The following is a 20,867-nucleotide window of genomic DNA, read 5'->3' on the forward strand; positions in this document are numbered from 1 at the left end:
TCCCAAGGGTTGGTGAGAGATTCTTCAAACTAGAATCTCATAAAGCAACTGATTAAAAACACATACCAGACACTCTAGCCTCTTCTTTCCAATTAGCTAAGCAAATCTATGAAACGAGGGGGGCAGAGCTCTGTGAACTAAGCCAGTCTGACTACCATATATATGTGTGTGTGTATATATATATATTTTTTTTATTTTAGACAGAGTCTCGCTCTGTCGCCCAGGCTGGAGTGCAGTAGTACGATCTCCACTCACTGCAAGCTCCACCTCCCAGGTTCGCGCCATTCTCCTGCCTCAGCCTCCCGAGTAGCTGGGACTACTGGCGCCCGCCACCACGCCCAGCTAATTTTTCTGTACTTTTAGTAGAGACGGGGTTTCACCATGTTAGCCAGGATGATCTTGATCTCCTGACCTCATGATCCGCCCACCTCAGCCTCCCAAAGTGCTGAGATTACAGGCGTGAGCCACTGCGCCCGGCCTCTGACTACCATATTTTAATGCTCAAATCTGTCCCTCCACTCCTGCATCTGGGCTTAGTTTGACTCATTTGGCCAATGAGACATTAGCAAATACGGTGTAAGAAAAGGCTTGTTTGTATCGAGGCTTACTCTCCTTTCTGCTGTGACCAAGCCCAGGCTGCCTGCTAGAGGCCGAGAGACCACATGGAGGGAAGCCTCAGCCATCCCAAGCCCCAGCATCCTAGCTGAGGCCCCAGACATGTCCATGAGGCCACACTAGGCCAGCACTCCTCAGAGCCAACCCACGAAGTTGTGAGCAATCACACATGGGCTGTATTAAGTCACTGAGCTTCGGGCAGCCTTGACAATGACTCCTTCCTTGACCAAGCCAGCCAGGCTCCTCTGACCCCTATTCTCGGCGAGGCCTCGCCCCCAGCCCTGATCAAATTCCTCGTCCTCCGCCCTGAGGTGGAAGTCCCTGGCCTGCCTTAGCCAGACATCCCTCCTTGGTGCAGTGCGTGTCATTTGACAGGCAGCGGTGCAGGGTTCTGCTGTCATGGGAGCTCTGGCTGCTGTCCGTTTGTACATTCAGCCTCTTAGGCCCATGCTGCTGGCCCCAAAATGACACTCTGAGTAGCAAGAGCCTGGGTTATAGAAGCGAGCATCTCACTTTGACCATTCATTAACTCAGAGTGGGACTTGCAACCCACTGGGTTTCCGCAAATGTCAACCATGCTTAGTGTGTCTTTATGGACACACTGAAAATCTGCAATATCCTCCCCATGCCTTGAGGTAGATTGGCTACCACTGCATCTATCAAGAGGAAAACCTGAGCAAAAAGGTGCTGTGGGTTCCCATACCAGCAATAAAAATTAAAGAGCCAGAGATCCATGGTGGGCCAGCCATCCTAGGGGTCCTGACCAGGCCTCGGGGGGCATTGTTAGTCCTGTGCGTCCAGGACCCCAGTGATATGGTTTGGCTCTGTGTCCTCACCCAAGCATCATCTTGAATTATAATCCTCATAATCCCACGTGTTGAGGGAGGAACTTGGTGGGAGGCGATCTGATCATGGGAGTGGATTCCCACATGCTGTTCTCATGATAAGAAGTGAGTTCTCACTAGAGCTGATGGTTTCATAAGTGTTTGACAGCTCCTCCTTCATGTACTCTCTCTCTCTCCTGCCGCCTCGTGAAGAAAGTGCCTGCTTCCCCTTCCGTCATGATTGTAAGTTTCCTGAGGCCTCCCCAGCCATGCGGAACTGTGAGTCAATTAAATCTCTTTTCTTTATAAATTACCCAGTCTCAGGGAAGTTCTATATAGCAATGTGGGAACAGATAAACACACCAGCCCTCTCCACCACGGAGCTGGGATCTGAGGGCTGTTTATCCGGGACCCCACCACCGGCCGAGTCTAGACCAGATGCCCCGCTCTGAGCCCTGGACATAGGAGTCAGTCCGGGGTAAGATAGGATCCAGCGGAGTCAACCAGAGTGACTCCTTTGGGCTTTTGTCACTGCGCTGATGGAGAAAGCTCTAGAAAGTCTAGGAGATCGAGCTGGGAGGATGATAACATGGAAATGCAACCATGTTCTCCTCTTGTGATGAAAGTCTCACTGCCAGGGAGAGATTGGGGCAGATGCTGAGAAAGAAGGTTTGGGGGAAAGGATGCTGAAACCTGGGTCATCTGTCTCCTGTTCTTCAATACCCTGGAACTTTGAGGGTGGGAGAGAGTGGAAGGGGACATGGGGCCACAGTCCTCTGTTCTTCAAGGCTCTGTTCCTCAAGGGGCCTTTTAGAGGTGATTAGACCGTCTGGGTCTGTCGGTTCTGGCACTTGCTCTGTAATTCAACGACCTCTCCAGCATCCTTCAAATACGCTTCTTTCAATGGGAGCAGATTTTGTTGGCTTTTGGCCACTGGCCCTTAAGTCCTGATTAATATCTACCCCTTGAGTCCTCAGGGTGCTCAGGACAGAAGAAGTCACCAGAACAGGCAATAAGAAAGAGTGGAGAGGATCTCTGTTACCTTAAGACCCTAATGAGCCTCCTCCCTGCTTCCCAGTCACAGACTCTGGACAGAAACCCTGCCCCCCCCACCCAGGCAAGATGCCAGCTCCCTTCCTGGTCCTGATGTCACAAGTCCCTGGACATGACCTCCCCACCAGGGCAGGACCCCAGCTCCCTTCCTGGTCATGATGTCACAGGTCCCTGGACATGACCTCCCCACCAGGGCAGGACCCCAGCTCCCTTCCTGGTCACGATGTCACAAGTCCTGACATTCCACAGTGTCCTGGAGACCAAGGATGGGAAACTGCTGACCTTCAGAACGTCCTTCTCTTTCAGCTGGAGGGAGCATGGCAGTGAGCCAAGGAGATGGGACCCTCTGCTTTGTCCTCCTGCTGTGCTGCTGGCAAGAAACTGAGCTCCAGCCGAGAACCATGATTCCAGGTAGGGCCCCACAGGGATGGCTCAGCAGAAAGAGAACTGAACCAGGTGGGGAGCGGTGGCCTCTTCTGCCATGGCTTCCTCTTATTCCCAACCTACATGAATTTACCATTTATTCCTTGGGGAATGACTGTAGCTGAAAAGTCTATCTTTGAAGACCTTTTAAAATCTAGACATCCATAGGAAAGTTGCAAATGTTACTTATTTTAACTTTTTATTATGGAAAATTTCTAACTGGGAAGAATATCATGAACCTTCATGTATTCACCCTCAGGTTCAATTATTGTGCATATTTTGTTTTTTTCTACACACACACACACACACACACACACACACCCCATACCACATACACACACTTTTCTTGTTTGGGGAGTATTTTAGCACTCTCCCAGATGTCTTACGACCTCATGGAAAACATTTTCTTGCCAAGAGATAAAAGCATTATCTACAATGTCGTAATCACTAACACAATTACCAAAAGCCTTTATTGCAGCTCATACCCTTAAAAAATATTTGTGATGCTTGTTAAAGATGGGCAGGCAGATTTTATTCAAAGGGGGCTACTACCATGGTGTCTCATAATAGCGGAGAGTGGGCTCAACTCCAAATACAGGGAAAGTGGAGATTTGTAGCCAAGGATCAGGGTGGGTCAGTGGATGAACGTTGCTAAGAGGTAGGAGAATTCTTTGCTAAACTGATTCAGCAAAGGTCAAGAGGCCTTTTATAAACAAAAATGAAGCATTTATATTTTTTGTCCAACCTGATTACTCTAGAATTTGGATAATAAGATTTTCAGGACCATATAATTGTTTGCATATGTTTAATAAAAATTGATTCTCCTTGCAACAGGACACAAAGGTCTGCTATCTTTGAAGACCTTTTAAAATCTAGACGTCCATGGGAGAGTTGTATGTTACTTATTTTAAGTTTTTATTATGGAAAATTTCTAACTTGGAAGAATATCATGAACCTCCATGTATTCACCCTCAAGTTCAATTATTGTGCATATTGTGTTCAGCCAAACAGGAGGCCAGGCGTGAAAGGAAGCCAAGGCGATAAAATAATCAAAGATGGAGGGTGAGGAATTTGATCAGATATCAAGGGTGACCAGGCCAAGACTAGGGGATTTCCACTGAAAGACTTCACAGGATTCCTACTAAACATGGGGAAAAGCAGACAAAGACAGAAGCTAGGGTCAAGGCCTAGTCAAAGAGAAGACTCAGAGGAGCCTGGCATGAGGTAAGTCAAGGGGCGAGGCTTTCTCGTTCCCTCCTCTTGTTCAAGAAAGAAGAGACATTCCTTTTCCCTTTGAACAAGATAAGTCCATTTTTCATCTGATGGAGGATATTTGCTGGATGGTACAAGTAGTCAGGAATTTAATGAACGGAATGTAGTGAACGGAATGTCTACGAGAAAGGGAAGAAAAACAAAGATTTATAGTTGGAAACGCAGTTTCTGAATCCAGAGGGCAGTCTGTTGAGAAGATTTCCGGATTTTGGGCTCGAGGCATCTTCAGCCGATGGGGCAAGGATGGATTTCCTAGTTTGCAGGGGGTGTGTCCTTGGTGACATCATGACCATCAGAGCCACAGTCATGGTTATGCTGGGGGCAGAGCGTGGATGTGTCCAGCTTCAGCCTTTCCAGATGGTCCCACAGGAGGCCTGAGTTGTCAGGCTTTAGTACTCAGTAACACCCAGTCAGGAGGGCAGAAGAAAGACTGGAAATGTTAGCCTGGGGACATTGAAGGACTCTAGAAGACTTCAGGATCCAGTCCAGTTTACAGGTGGATAACAAAGTAGAAAGCAAGGTGGAGTTTATCAAAAGATTAGAAAAAGTAGAATACACAGGGTTATAACTCACAAGGGCATGCTACCATTTTTCATTAAAACATAAAATATGGCTCTATAGTCACCCCGTTTTTTTGATCAAGATAACCAAAGTAATGCTATTCTTGTCTCAAAAATATATCACATCTTACAAGATTTGGTCTGATTATTTACATAAGTGCAGCAAGAATGGTAATGGACCACATAAATTGAGTTTTCTTTGCTGGAGCTTTTTACAAGGAATCTCAGATTCGATTTTTTAAAAGCTTTTTGAGGCTAGGAAGCCCAGCCAAAAACTCACCTTCAGACTTCACGTGTGGTACCTAAAGACTTGGGTGAATTTCTCTCTTCTGAAGGTCTCGAGGTTCCCAAAGTTCCTGGATCTGCCAGAAAATGACCTTCTTCACTCACCTGTGGAATGGGGACCCGGTGAGCCAGGTAGCAGGTCAGTTTCTCCAGCTCCATCAAATCAACCGCAGTTTTTAAAAACTGTCTGGTCACATCTGATTCTGTGTATCAATCTCAAATATGACATTCCAGTCAAAGCCTTGGTAATATGACCAATGTTTCCAATCGTGTCCTGTTGCAAGGAGAATCAATTTTTATTAAACTTACGCAAACAATTACATCGTCCTGAAAATCATTGTAGCTGAATTCCAGAGTGGGACAAAAAATATAAATGCTTCATTTTTGTTTAGGGAAGTGTAATTATCAAATTGTTGTCCGTTATGCATAGCCTAAGAGAAACCAGAAGCAGAGAGTTCTTTACATCTGGAAAACAAAACATTAAAAAACCAGAAACATTTCCAAGAAAATTCAGAAAAATTATAATCGCCCCACATTGAGTCCCACATCATTAATTCTTGTTCTGTGATCTTGGGTTAGCAGGTTTACAAACCCGTCAATTTCTCCCTCAGTTCTGGAAAAGTCCAGTCTAATAGTGCAATCTTAGAGGCATCAGAAACCTTACTCCAGAGTACTTGGCAAGAGTCTTACCTAAAAGTCTCCTTGAAGACAAAGAATTTTTGGACTGTAGCTGATTGCAAAAGCTTTCAAAAAAGCATCAGAGTAAAACAATAATTGTCTTGAATGACAAAAGACATAAAATGCATAAAATGGCCATGGTTAAAAATCTGATGAGAGTTCATTAGGCTGCAATTGACAAGCAAATTTGGTTGTTTCTGTGACATACAATATTACAAGACAATAATGGAAATTAGGACTCATAACTTTATACCAGGACATATCATGGACAGTAAGGACAGTGAAAATTTCTAGGAATTTTATACCATTTCTGAAACACTTATAACATATATGCATACAAATATAAAGAAGGTTAAACATCCCTTATTTGACAATGCTTTTTAAGAATTTAATGTATCAAATAAAGCTAATTAGTTTAACATCTTTCCTTTCACCAAGTGAGAGAACAAACCCTTTGAGATTTTCTAGTGGCCGTCTGGGAAATCTCAAAATTAGTTTGAGGCCAAAATTCTTCATTTAGAACTTGGCTTGGATGAAGTTGTCAAAAATTACAAAAGGTTTGAATATTTGGTTAAATGGGATCATAAGTTACTACGAAATGGTAGTTATCCGTTTAAGTTAAATGACAGTAAAGAATTTTTAAAGAAAATATAGGAAGTAGCATGGTTTTTAAAACAATTTAGCTCTTTTAATATTGAGGAGACTCAGTTTTCTTAAGTAATCAAAAACATGATAAAGAAAATATGAAATACAGGAAATATTTGATAAGACACAGAATCTTTGTTTCCTAGTAAGACTACTCAACAGGTAAGAGACAAGTACCTCTTACAATGTCTTATTAAGAACAGACCAGGCCTGGCGTGGTGGCTCATGCCTGTAATCCCAGCACCTTGGGAGGCCAACGTGGGCGGATAATCTGAGGTCAGTATTTCAAGATCAGTCTGACCAACACGGTGAAACCCCATCTCTACAAAATTAGCCAGACGTGGTGGTGCATGCCTGTAATCCCAGCTACTTGGGAGGCTGAGGCAGGAGAATCACTTGGACCCAGGAAGTGGAGGTTGCAGTGAGCCAAGATCACGCCATTGCACTCCAGCCTAGGCAACAAGAGCAAAACTCCCGTCTCAAAAAAAAAAAGACCAATAATTCAAGAAAACTTTGGCCTTTTAGCAGAGAGAGAAAATCAAACTCCAGTATTGCATTGCTGCACTATTGATACTAAAGCTCATCTATAAAATCTTATAATAAAATTCATTTACTCTTAGTGTATCTTGACCACATAAGATTTTTCTCTCTCTCTTTTTTCTCAGGGACTCGTTACATCTTTCCATACTAATTTACGCATTTTGTCCGGTTTTTTCTCTTCCTGAAAAAACAAAGTTTAAACCACTTTAGGACAAAATTACTCACTTTTTTCTTCAACAAAAACACATTCTTCATATCACATACGCTTTCTTATCAAAAACAGATCTTACTTTCCTTTATACTTTGCACAGGAAGTTGTTTTTCTTCACCCTCATTATTTCCAGTAGTTTTAATTACACATGTTGAGTATGTTGATTACAATGTTCAACAGAGAAAACTAGGAGTAGACAGTTGTGAGTTGTGTCACATATAGCATTCTGTAACAAAGTAGCAAATTGTATGACTATACCATCTTACAATTTTTAGAGATACGTTTATCTACAGCATAATTTTTCAAGGTGGCAAAAAAAACTTTTGTTAACAGACTGAAATACATTTAGTCTCTCCATACCATATAAAATAAGAAGTCAAAAATACATAAACTTGTGCTTAGTAACGAGTGTTTCAATAGCTTATCCTATTTAAAAATTATTAATGAAACTCTTGTTTTACTGAACTGATCATAACGCCAGGGTTATGAGTCACCAAAAAGATGTTTAGAAACTGTTTTGAAAAGGCAAACACAGGTTGGGTGCAGTGGCTCATACCTCTAATCCCAGCACTTTGAGAGGTTAAAGCTGGTAGATCACTTCAGCCCAGGAATTTAAAACCAGCCTGGGAAATATGGTGAAACCCCATCTCTACAAAAAAAAAAAAAATGCAGAAATTAGCAGGATGTGGTGGCACATGTCTATAGTTCTGGCTGCTTGGGAGGCTCAGATGGGAGGATCACCTGAGCCCGGGAGGTCGAGGCTGCAGTGAGTCATGATCACGCCCCTGCACTCCAGCCTGGCTGACAGAATGAGACCCTGTCCCCCCCACAAAAAAAAAAAATGCAGACACACTATTGTAACTGCCCAAGGGGTTTACTTGCCCCCCTGCCCAGGCAGAGCCAATTCATCAAGACAGGGAACTGCAATAGAGAAAGAGTAATTCACGCAGAGCCAGCTGTGCGGGAGACCAGAGTTTTATTATTACTCAAATCAGTCTCCCCAAGCATTCGGGAAACAGAGTTTTTACGGATAACTTGGTGGGTGGGGGGAAGCCAGTGAGCCAGGAGTGCTGATTGGTCAGGGATGAAATCACAGCGAGTCAAAGCTGTCTTTTTGCACTGAGTCAGTTCCTGGGTGGGGGCCACAAGATCAGATGAGCCACTTTATCCATCTGTGTGGTGCCACCTGATCCATCAAGGGCAGTCTGCAAAATATCTCAAGCACTGATCTTAGGAGCAGTTTAGGGAGGGTCAGAATCTTGTAGCCTCCAGCTGCATGGCTCCTAAACCGTAATTTCTAATCTTGTGGCTAATGTTAGTCCTACGAAGGCAGTCTAGTCCCCAAGCAAGAAGAAGTTTGCTTTGGGAAAGGGCTGTTACCGTCTTTGTTTATACTATAAACTATAAACCTTCTCCCATGGTTAGTTCAGCCTACACCCAGGAATAAACAAGGACATCTTGGAGGTTAAAAGCAAGATGGAGCCGTTAAATCTCTTTCACTCTCTCAATCATAATTTTACAAAGGTGGTTTCACTATGACACCAAATAAAGCTACCATCGTCTCCAGTTATTTCCCTGTTAACTATTTTTAAGTTTATTTGGCTAGTAACCCAAGTAGAATAAAATTATGTCTGCGTTATATCTATAGCTGACAACTCCAAAGACATACTGTCTTTATTTAACAAACAATCTCAAACTAGCTTTATATATCAACCATCCTAGTAATGCAAACTTGAAAAACATTTGGGTTAGCTCCTCTGTTTCTGGGAGTCCTGGGAATATTTAATCAAGCACGTCTTTTTTCTCTAAGCCAATTTGAATAGAACTCCTTTAAGGAATTTTATAATTACTTTGGCATTACCATCCAGAGGTAGAAAAATATCACATATATGTAACATAGGTACGTACATGAAAGACACATGAAAACAGTGATTGTGTGGCTTCGTTCTTAAATTTTAGCCATGAGTCTGGCAACACAGTAACACAAAACTCACTGGTTTATCTCCACTCTATATTTTCATCTGAATTATGTTTCCGATAAAAACGGGATATGTTGAGGTTACCCATCAATAAGGGCTCAAGATTTTTCTTTCTTAACTAGCATTTATGAAGGGGAGTTTCAAGCCTTTCTTTTCCCCTGATATTATTTAATCTTACAGAGGCTGTGACTGAGGCAGCCATCTGGATGTGTCAAAGCCTTCAATGAGTAGATAAAATGTCCCATCTGTTTCCAGATGGTCTTTTTCCTTTTCAGCCTCAGATCAGGTAGTTGATCTGGGGTTGTCTGGGTCCATAAAGCTCCAGGGACTGTTGGTAGTCAAGGGGCTGAGTGGGAAGAGAAGGGTGTAACGGGGGTGGGGGGAGGAGTGGAGGCCCAGGGGGACACATCCAATGGTGCAAGGGGGCTAACGGAGATTAGATGGTGCAAAGAGAACTCGGGTGCAGAGACTACATCTAGGAGAGAACTCTGGGAGCCAGTTTGGGGAGATCTGGGCCATGGCCACTCTGTATGGTCCTCGCAAAGTCACGGCAAAAAGGAGAGGAGCAGAGCCAGTGCCGCAGTGAAGAGGGTCAGGAAAGTTTTAGAAGAGGTTTCAGTAAACAGAAGAACCTTGCCCATGTGCAGTTGAGCTCCATGCCTTTTCATGGGTACGTGTTCAAAAAGTGGCAGTGTTAGCAAGGCAGTGTTAGCACGATCCAAGAGCAGCATTTTTGGCCCTCTGTATTAGTCAGTTCTTGCACTGCTATAAAGACATACCTGAGACTGGGTAATTTATGAAGAAAAGAGGTTTAATTGGTTCACTGTTCTGTGAACTGTACAGACTTCTGCTTCTGGGGAGGCCTCAGGAAACTTACAATCATGGCAGAAGGCAAAGGAGAAGCAAGTACATCTTACACGGCCAGCAGGAGAAACAGAGAGAGTAGGCAGGTGCTACACACTTGTAAACAACCAAATCTCAGGAAAACTTACTATCATGAGAACAGCAAGGGGGACGTCAGCCCCCATGATTCAGTCACCTCCCACCAGGCTCCTCCTCCAACACTGGGAATTGCAATTCAACCTCAGATTTGAGTGGGGACATAAATCCAAACCATATCAGCCTCTGACATCCAAAGGTGAAGTAGAGGACAGGAAACCCTCACTGCATGTCCTACATGGACTGGCCAGAGCCATTCCATGGTCAGTGGTCTCTCATCAGGAAGGAGTGCTGGGGGCACTGCACTGTTTAAACCACAAAAGGGAGGAGAGTCTGGTCACAGACTTGGATGATTGGCTCAAGGAGACGAAGGAATGGGTCCTTCGTTTCTTGTTTTCCAGAGCTGGCTTCTTCTTCCTCCTTAGGAAAGCATTCTGGTCACAGTTGTGTAAGGAATACGTAAGAGAGAAAAAAGGTCAGAGTTTAGTCCTTACCTCCCAAGATCTGATTTCCTCATCCAGACAGTTGAAACAGGTGACCAAGGTCTTCCCCAGCTTGAAGACCAGTTAAGGGATCATTTCGAAATCACTTTCTCACGAGGAACATTGGGTTTCCTTACTCAGAAATTGAGTTGACCACGTTATGTGGCTTTCTTGAGATGTTGGACCTTGAGGGAGAGAGGAGACAGTCAACGTGGTCCTAGTGATGGAGAAGGGTGCAGTGCTGTTTTCCCCAAATTAACCAGAATGAAATCTCAGAACTCCACAAGGAACCTTTTCACAGAGGCCAGAGTGTGCACGATGTAAATATCGAGAAAGAGCAGTGGATTCTCACGATTACACGGCGTGCGGCACCTTAAAACCGTGAGGCTGAAGTCAGAGGTGACACAGGAAGAATATGGCAAAGCCACTCCACTTGACAATGCACTTTAAAAACCGCACGGATGTTATAAAACACAAATATTTTACTGCACATGCTTACTGGCTGACTTGCACAATACTTCCATTATAATTATGGGACAGACACAAAATGAAAAGAATATTTTTAACAAAGCACTTGCACGATGCAGCTGTACCCATTCTTAATGATCATTAATGTCTCATCCAAAGAGAACTGTACTTTGTTTGTTTCGTTTACCGAAGGTCAGCATACTGGGAAGCAATTGTCATCACATCTCAGACCTTTTTGCATATTTCCCCCCATTGTTCTGAGCCTGCATGTGCGCAGACGAGTCGATTGGTATGCAGATTGTCTGTCATTAAAGCCATTTGGAAATCAGCTTTGTCATTGGTTTAGTGTTGGAACTTCAGATCCTAGAAGCCACCACTGGAAAGCTCTGTGCACTCAGAAAGGGAAGGTGTGTGGCCCTGCTGAACCCAACCTCGGGGCTGGAGGAAGAGGCTGACATTGACCTTGAGCCTAAGCAATGCCCCAGGACGCTGAGACGCCACACCTCCAATAAAGAAAAACCGTGAATGGCAGAAGTGGGGAACTACTGGGTGGGAGCTTCCAAGGAGAAAGCAGTGCTCAGAACCACCATTCACTGTTGGGGTCACTCAGCACAGTCAGTTCCTGTCAGTCAGGCAGCCGAGGCCACAGGTCAGGAGGCCACGGGGCCTGTGGACAACCCACATCCCAGACCTCGGTATTTCACCCACATGACTCCACCTCTTATCTGCAAATGGGACCACCCTGAAATCACTTTGCTTATGAAGGAGGAGAAAGAGGGGTGGCCCATCTCTCTGAGTCCTGCCCCTCCTGAAACAGAGCCATGAAGCCAGGGCTTCATGATGCAGCCATAGCATTGCACACTGTTTCCCATTTCCCTAGAACATGTTTCTAAGCCTCCAGGTGCATGCATTGCAGGCGCCTTTCATGAAGGAGGTCAAAGTGTTGCTTTCGCAAGAGGAATGTGCCCTCTTACTCTGCTCACCTCAAAGCAGCTGGCTGAGCCCAGTCATCCTTGGGACTAGGACGTTGTCTTGACCTCTCATGGGGTGATTCCAGGGACCAGGAGGGCAGGCTTACCTCAGAGCTCCTGGGCAATTGTCCTCCATCCTCACAGCCACCCCGGAGGCAGCTGTTTCTCTGCATTTTCCGGACAAGAAACCCAAGTCCCAGAGAACTTTCCTGGGGCCATCTCTCATCACCCACAGGACAGACTGGAACTTGGGCAGGGCTCCTTCCTCTAGAGGGGGCTGGTGGGCACCCACAAAATCATATCCATTAAGATAAAAATATGCAAATTCAATGAATATTGTTAAACTATAGGGCTTTTATTTCCTCCTAGGTTCACCTACTGAAATACCATTCAGTTCAAAACGTGAGGATATGTCTGAATTATTAGGTAAGGAAGACCCTCCTATCGATCTCTGGCCTGTATGTGAAGTGGGCTGGATGGTTGTCTGTGGCTGTTTCCCAGATAACCTGGTACAAGCTGCAGACAGTGGAGGGAACTGATTGGTTTGGGGCTAGAATCATATTCCAATGGCCCATAGCTTTATTGCTGACATCTAAGAGTCAAACTCTCAAGAAATTAAGGAAGACAGAATTTTAGACCATTACACCTAAAAAGTGCCTGGGAGTGAGGTCCAAGGACCCTCAGCGTCTGCATCACGTGGTTTGGGGAGCTTGTTAGAAATGCCCAGCGGTAAGCCCGGCCCAGCCCCCCAGCGTGAGCACCGCAATCAACCTGATGCCACTGATTCCGGTGCACCTGAGAGGCCCCATGGCTGAGCCGTCCCCTCCTCCACCGCCTCAGCCCTGCCAGCCCCCTGGAAAGATGGTGCAAACTACGGACCCCCTGGCCTCACCCCGGGGATGCAGACCGTGCTAGTTTGGCTGAGCCTGGTGCCTCTGTGCTTCTCTAGAGCTCTGCAGGTGATGCTAAAATACAGCCGCCTGAGAACCGCTGCCCTGGGCCAGGGCCATCCAATAGAAACACAGTACAAGTCGCAGTTATGGTTTTCATCATCTAGTGGCCACATTAAAAAGACACAGATGAGGCCAAAGCGGGCAGATCACGAGGTCAAGAGACGGAGACCATCCTGGCCAACATGGTGAAACCCTGTCTCTACTAAAAATACAAAAATTAGCTGGGCGTGGTGATGTGTGCCTGTAGCCCCAACCACTTGAGAGGCTGAGACAGGAGAATCCCTTGAACCCTGGAGGCAGAGGTTGCAGTAAGCTGAGATCGCAGCATTGCCCTCCTGCCTGGCAACAGAGTGAGACTCTGTCTCAAAACAAAACAAAACAAAACAAAAAGACACAGATGAAACTCATTGTAATAACATTTTATTTCAACATGTGATCAGTGTCAAATTTTTAATGAGATGTTTCAGTTTTTCCATCACGCTGGATCTCCACAGTTCCATATGTCCTTTGCACTTCACAGCCATTTCCACGTGGACAGCCACGCTCCAGTGTGTGAACGTGTGGCCAGTGCCCACAGTTCTGCTCTGACCTCTCGTTTTACATGTAGGGAAACTGAGGCCTAGAACACTGGGACTCAGAGCACGCGGTCCTGACCCCCACTCACATCGATGCCCTTGGGAAGCAGTCACCTCCCAGGACCTCTCTGCCAGCGTTGCCTGTGGAGTGGGGTCAGGAGTAGAGGGTGGGGCCACCTTCCACCCGGCAGGGCCCAGGACTGCGGCTGCAGAGCCTGCACGGCCTCGAAGGCCTGGAACAGGGGCTCCTGTGGGAACGCAGGGGCCTTCAGATGCTGGGCCCTTTCCAGGAGCTGCCACTGTCAGAAGTCAGGCTTTGCTCCCTTTCCACATCTGGGTGGGAGAGGCCTGGGAAAAGCTCTGCCTGCCTGTGTGTTTGATGGGTTACGTGGATGGATGAGTGAGCGCTCCAGTGAATGAATAGATGTTCCCATTCTCGCTCCTGCCGCCCTGTCCACTTTCCGGGTACTCAAGGGAACTGCCCCAGGCAGGAGTTAGGCTCCCCAAGGTCAGGGAATGGCTGTGACTAGACTCACTTTCCTGGTGAATCTGGCGGTTGCCAGATTCTGAGAGTTTTAGTCCTGAGACCAGCACCTGCTCCAGCCAGTGTCTCAGCCACCCGCGGAGAAACAGCAGCCTCAGAAAAGGATTCAGGAAGAGGAAAGAGTGGCTGGCGTTTCTGATATTTCTCCTGGGTCCTGACCAACTAAACCTAGAAGGAGGCAGCAGCTCTTACCCCCATCCACACCTCCAAATTTCTTCTAGGTAGAAAGCTGAAAGCGTTGACAGTGAGAATTCAAATCCCTGTGGAGGTCAGCGAAGCCCACCCAGGCAGGCCAGGCCAAGACTGTCTGTCCAGAGCTTGCCGGCAGGGGAGTCGCTACCATCACGTACAATTTCAGAGCCTCCGAGTCAGGCAGGGGATGGGGCCTCACTAGAGCAAGGGAAGCCCAGGTCCTATGCAGGCTGCCGCTGGGTGTGCCGGGGGCGGCTCATCAGACGGGCGGCGAGGGGTTGGTGAGGGAGCGTGTGTGGCTTTCTCTGGTCGGCTCCAAGTTGGAAGCGAGGACAAAAGCCAGAGTTGCTGTCGGTGATGGATGCGTTCCTGGCCCTCTGGGACCGGCTGGTCCAGGGGTTGCGCTTCGGCTGCCTGAGTTGTTGCTAGAGGAGGTCTGACTTCCGGCAGTTTGGCTGCGGAGCAGGTCAGCCCCCTGGACTGGCTGCTGCAGGTGTGGTTGGCTCTGTTTTTGTTTTTGTTTTTTGGGTTTTTTTGAGATGGAGTCTCACACTCTTGCCACCCAGGCTGGCGTGCAGTGGCGAGATCTCAGCTCACTGCAAACTCCACCTCCTGGGTTCAAGCGATTCTCCTGCCTCAGCCTCCCGAGTTGCTGGGATTACAGATGTGCACCACCTCACCCAGCTAATTTTTGCGTTTTTAGTAGAGACAGGGTTTCACCATATTGGCCAGGCTGGTCTCAAACTCCTAACCTCAGGTGATCCGCCCACCTCGGCCTCCCAGAGCGCTGGGATTACGGGAGTGAGCCACTGCGCCCAGCCTGGTCAGCTGTTTTGATGGATGGTCTGGTCATTGTATTTCAGCCTCTTCTCTCTCAAAAAATTCAACCATCAGCAGTTAGACTTGGTTTTAAAACAAAGAGCTTTCTAACCTTGTTCTACCTGCTGGCTTCATCTCTACCTAAAGCGTTTTTCTAGCCCTGACCAATCTCCCCATGGGTGGGGAGGCCCGTGGAAAGGTCAAGGCGGGCTTTGGCCACGGGCTGCTCACCGTGGGGTGGCTCGGCCCCCCGCCACTCTTTGGCCCCCAAAGAGGCGTGTGCTTTGGCTCTCCAAGCAGGAGTGTGCCTCCCCACAGCTGGGCCACCATCCACCCACCTCAGGGAATCCCAGGGTGTCTGCAGCTCGAGGAGTCTGGATCCCCAGGAGGCCACTCCCGGGTTCAGGCATGGAGTGGACTGGGTCACACTGGGCCGGGTCAGGGACTGTGGGTGCGGTTGTTAGAGACGGAGAGTTGCAGAGACAGCCCATCTGCCATGGACAGGAGTGACTCCCAGTAACAACGGGGTAACTGAAGCCAGAGTTGGCCAGGAAGTTCAGACAGTGCCCCAGGAGGGCTCACTTCTTAGGGCTGGTCAGCTGAATCCTGTCCTCTGCCTGCCCCCATTTGCCCTGGGAGCCCATCTGCCCTTGGTGGAAGCTCTGGTACTGCTGACCTGCTGTGCCCGGTCACGGCTGTAGAATCCTGCCTCCTGGACATGGCTGGCTGGAGTGGGGCGGAGACCAGGGACTGAGGCTGGGCCATTCTTGGCCCCCCAGTGCCTGTGCAGTGTCTGGTTCAGAAGAGTGCACAGTAAATGCTTACCATTCAAATGCATATCCACACTTCTCCAAGACCCCTATCTCACTGGACACCATGACTGTTTAGGAACTTGGAATTCCTAAAATTGGTGCTTCTGTCCAATCACTGGCCCCAGCAGACAGAGCCTGAGTGGCAGCGCCCAGCCCCTTGGCTGGGATCCTGGGGCACCCGCAGCTAAGAGGCAGGTGGCACGCAGCTCTGGTCCGGCAGTTTCACAACACAAGGCCATGTCCCTGAGGTTGTCCTGGCCTCTCCTCAAGCTCGTGCCTCATGATCAAGGATGGTGTCCACAGTGCCAGGCACCTCGTCCACTCCCAGGGCAGGAGGCGGGGGTGCAGGCCTGGACACTGGTTCCCCTTTTATCAGGAGGAGCAAACTCCTCGCAGAGCTGGTAGACTCCTCCTACCTTACAGGGCTGTAGCCCACCGGGCCGCAGGGGGCCTCACTGGGGGCGCACATTGCCAAAACCCAGCTCTGTGAGCGAGGAAGAGGGAGAGCACAGCTGCTGGGCGAGACACCGAGAGCCCAGGACGAAGCATTTTTCTCGGGGGTACTGGTGGCATCTTCATTTCCAGTGGCATTTTCAGCCTCTTCCCCTTTACCCTCGAATTCCGCATGAGCTGGTCCTGGGGTGACCAGATGCCCGCTTTGCCTGGGGCTGAGGAGCTCCTCGTTGAGAGACTTTCCAGGCTAAACCCAGAGGGCCCCAGCAAACCAGGACCCACTGCCCAGCCCAGCGCTGCAGCCTGGCCTGGTGACTGTGCTGCAGAGACAGCGGTGACTCTCAGTTGCCGCAGCAGCTGGCCATGGCCCAGGCTCCATGCCGAGCGCCTTCTGCATACACTGCTTTACTGGACCCTCAGGAAAGCCCACAGGCAAATACACACCCCTGTTTTACAGACAGGAAACCGAAGCTCAGGGCCGGGAGGACGCTTGTCCAAGATCACATTCTGGTGGGAGCAGAGCTCGTGTGTTTTTTCTGGGTCTGTCAGACATGAAGCTCAGGGCTCTCATGGTAAAAGCTCCCTAGGAGGACCCATAGGGACGTAAAAGAAGAAAATGAGGCTGCGTTGACACAGAGATCAGGAGCGACGCTCACTCACACACGGAGGGCAGCTTTGGGAGACCCTCAGAGATGGGACAGAGGGACCCAGGGCAGGAAGGAGACTTAGGACCACGTGTGGGCCAAGCATCCAGCCTTGTACCTTTGGGGGGCAATGTTCAGTGTCCAAAACATCCAAATGGTCTAGTTTTTCTTAAATTGTTGAGGGAGGCAGCGGCCTGCCCACCCAGAGAAGGTTCTTTCGAAAGTCAAGTCCCACATCCCCTGGGTTCCCGGAGTTCCTGTTTCCCATTCACTGTGTGTACAGATGGCCTTAGGGGACAGGAGCACAAGGGCCAGCCCTGCGGGGCGGACTCTAACATGTTCTTGTGTGCTTCTCCCAAGATGAAATTCTAGTCCAGGAGATTTTGGATCTGAATAAAACAACACCGACCAAAATGCCAAGTACAGAATCAACATTATCAACAACAATACGTAAGGAAAAAAGCAAGCACACCCCTTTCTAACCCTCTCATTGCCCTTATTCCTGGAGGTCTGTGGTATGGAATACATGACCCTATTATTTGAGCATTAAGACCAGCTACTTCTGGGGCAAGGGCACATGGAGATGTGAATATGGCGTCTAAAACCATTTCTACAGCTTCCCGAGACAGAGGAAGTCAACCCTAGACTGGCGGGGATGATTCCCTTTACTCTGGGATCTCTGGAGTGCACGTTCAGGCACGTTCTCGCCCTTGGGAACCACTGCAGGAACGCAGGGCACAAGAACACGAGAACCCTGCACCAACCAGCACTTTACAGTTCCTCCCACACATGCCCACACTCTCCCTTCACGCTCACCTACGGCTTCTGAGAGAGCAGGGCAGTTATCATTACCCCATTTGACAGAAGGTAAAACCAAGGTCTAGCAAATGACTTGCCCAAGGCCACACAGTGAGGCATGAACCAACACAAAGAACGGCCGTCCCCAAGTGCAGCTTCACATGGTCAAAGGCATATGCAAGGAAATAGAACAGCACATTCAGAACCAAGCCAGAGTACTGAATCAACAGTTGCCAAGGAGAGAACTGGGAATCAGAAATCCCCACACAGTGCATGAAAATGTATTCAGCAGCAGGAAAGTTCAGCACTCTCTTGAAATCTTGCATCCAGAATGTAAATTCCAGTTCCTAGGATTGGTTCACCGGCCATCTGCCAAGGTCCACACTGTTGGTTCAAGGGAGTCAGAGGACACCTGACTCTGTTTACACCTTCACTTGCCAACGCACATTTCCAAATAGAGCTTGCAAATCGTATTAGCATCCCATCCCTGCATTTTAAAATAAAGCATGGGCCAAAAATGTTTATACCTGTGTAATCAAGAAAACTTTTCCCCATTTTTTTCCATGTTCTTCATTGAAGATGCTGGTATTGATGAGAATTATCAAGCTGGTGGTTCTGAGAATTATCATGAATTATTAGAGAATTTACAATCCTCTCCTGGCATTGAGGACAAAATTTCCAATGATGGTAAATGCAACCCAGTAATTACCCCTTCCCAAGTCCAGGTGTAACGGGAGAGGTAGGAGGCAGGCAGACGCAGGCGGACACATCTCCTTCCTGGAGGATAAACCCTTGGTGGGAGAATGTGCCTGCTGCCCCTGGTTAGGCAGATCTCCCAGTCTCTGTCGGGGCTGAGGGACCCCCAGCTTCCCCACCCCCTGCTGTGGGGCCGACCCTGGAACAAACACAGCCCAGGGAAGCACAGCAGAAATGTCTTATGGGCAGGCAGATGCCAAGACAGGGAGGCAGGTGCTGCCACAATGCCTGGCCCCCTCTCCCAAAGCTTCAGCTAAGTCACTTCTCCTTCCCAGGGCAGGTGCAGAGAGAGCCAGAGTGCCCCCAGGGGGTTCCCCCAGAAGTAGGGAAAAGCCTCCCTCCAACAGATGAGTCTGCTGGGAAAAAATCAGTGTGCAAAGGCTCAGAGGATAAGATACTTGGACCCCACGGAGGGGCAAAATACCTCCTCTTTACCCTGGAGATTCAAAACCAGAAAGGGCACATGTATATACCCAGGTATATGAGTCTGTTCTCACACTGCTATAACAAACTGCCTGAGGCTGAGTAATTTATAAAGAAAAGAGGTTTAATTTGTTCATCTTTCTGCAGACTGTGCATGAGGCATGGCTGGAAGCCCTAGGAAACTTACAATCATGGCAGAAGACCATAGGGGAAGCAAGTACATCTTCACATGGAGACAGGACAGAGAGAGTGAAGGGGGAGGTACCACACACTTATAAACAACCGGACCTCGTGAGAACTCACTATCATGAGAACAGCAAGGAGGAACTCTGCCCCCATGATCCAATCATCTCCCACCAGGTCCCTCCCCTAACACTGGGGATTACATTTCGACATGAGATTTGCCTGGGGACACAGAGCCAAACCATATCACCAGGACACACATGTAGGACATCTGTGGTGTTCCCCACACACAGGACCAGGTCACAGCTCCAGTATCTGATGGTGTGCCAAGAGCCAAGCATTTCTGTAGGGGCCCGGAATCTGCATCTCAATCCATTACCTCAAACAGTCCCCCCAAAAAGACAGACTCTGGAGTTGGGAAAGACTGAACTAGATTTTTTCAGGGCTTAAACAAGAATAAGATTTTATTTAAAATTAATATGAATACCTCCGAATTTGTCTGCCTGATTGTCAGTGTGGTGTTTGCCGACTGGCGAGTTTCTCTTTCTGCCATTGCTTCTCCATTTATTAATTGGGATTCTGCTTTAAGAAAGAGCTGCCCCTCCTCCCCTGTTTATGTATTCGGTTGCTTATTACTGTCTACATGGGCTACTAGGGATTTACTATAGTCTGCGGGTTATAAAACACTGACACCATTACTGATTGTGAGACAAGAACTGGGTACTCGCTAAGTTCAATGGCACAGCATTGCTTCCAGGCCCGCTCTACAGACAGAGCTAGGAAACACATCTGTGCAAATCATGGATCCGTGCAAATCCTCCTTTCCTGCCCACGTTCCTTTCTTCCTACAGTTCTGCAGCCATTATCTTTTGTATGTACCTTTCCATTGTCTGCAATATTTTGCCATTTCAAACACAGCTGCAGTGAGCAGCCTGCAGCACAGGTATTTTCATATTGTCGGGAGTTATCTCCAGGGTCAATTCTTAGCATTGGGATGTTGGGTCAAAGGACGTGTGGAGGAGTGAATAAGTAGTTTTAATAGTCAGATGAGGCCTGTCTCTGTATTCACATATTGAGTTTCCAAAACATATTTTCAAATAAAACTTGAAAATGATATTAGCATTTCAACTTAGCATGTTTAAATGAATGACCAAAATGCTTATCAGTGTGTAATCAAGAACATTTTCCCCATTTTTTCCGTATTTGTCATTAAAGAAGCCAGTGCTAATGCATATCTCCATGGTGATCCTTCGGGGAATTATCGTGGGCCACAGGTGTCTCCTGGCAGTGAGAAGAGTGTTTCTGGTAAAGGTAAATATGCCCTGCTCACACTGAGAGCTCTATGGGAGAGACGGAGGCACGTGTGTGTGAGGTGACCGTCTCCCTCCAGCTTCGCCAATATGCCTTGTTACGCCATTAGGTTCCCACCAACATCACGGTGAGAAGCGGTATTTCAGTATTGCTTTTGTTTGCAATTGTCTCATTATGAGTGAGTTTAAACATCTCATATGTTTAAGGGCCATTTTTATACCACTTTTGTAAATGTTGCATTCATTACAATTTCCCATTTTCCTTTAGGTTTTTGGTCTTTTAGCCTCATTTCTTAAAGCTGTTTATATTTTAAGAACAAACTTTTAGAGAGAGAGAGAGGTGATAGACAGATAGATGATAGATGATAATTGTTGGGGTTTGTTAGCTCACTTTTGACTACGTTTATAATTTTTCATGGAAAAAAATGTCAATTTTTGTGTAGCCAAAATTATCAATCTC

General features: G+C 47.5%; 1 protein-coding gene across 3 annotated transcripts in view; it reads left to right on the forward strand.

Annotated features, from left to right (window-relative positions):
- Positions 1 to 2,778: 2,778 nt before the first annotated feature.
- The window catches only part of LOC116466521 (sperm acrosome-associated protein 7), a 51,145-nt gene continuing 33,056 nt past the window's right edge, over positions 2,779 to 20,867 (forward strand). The window contains exons 1-5 of one of the 3 annotated variants that reach the window (XM_032149204.2): positions 2,779 to 2,903; positions 12,315 to 12,371; positions 17,298 to 17,387; positions 18,315 to 18,422; positions 20,313 to 20,408. In XM_032149204.2, the coding sequence (XP_032005095.1) occupies positions 2,810 to 2,903; positions 12,315 to 12,371; positions 17,298 to 17,387; positions 18,315 to 18,422; positions 20,313 to 20,408 (445 nt within the window). In that variant the 5' untranslated portion in view covers positions 2,779 to 2,809. The remainder of the gene's footprint in view (positions 2,904 to 12,314; positions 12,372 to 17,297; positions 17,388 to 18,314; positions 18,423 to 20,312; positions 20,409 to 20,867) is intronic. The other 2 variants (XM_058437054.1, XM_058437055.1) reach the window with 2 other exon arrangements.

The sequence above is a fragment of the Hylobates moloch genome, unplaced genomic scaffold (genome assembly GCF_009828535.3).
Source record: "Hylobates moloch isolate HMO894 unplaced genomic scaffold, HMol_V3 SCAFFOLD_4, whole genome shotgun sequence".
NCBI classification, from domain to species: domain Eukaryota; kingdom Metazoa; phylum Chordata; class Mammalia; order Primates; family Hylobatidae; genus Hylobates; species Hylobates moloch.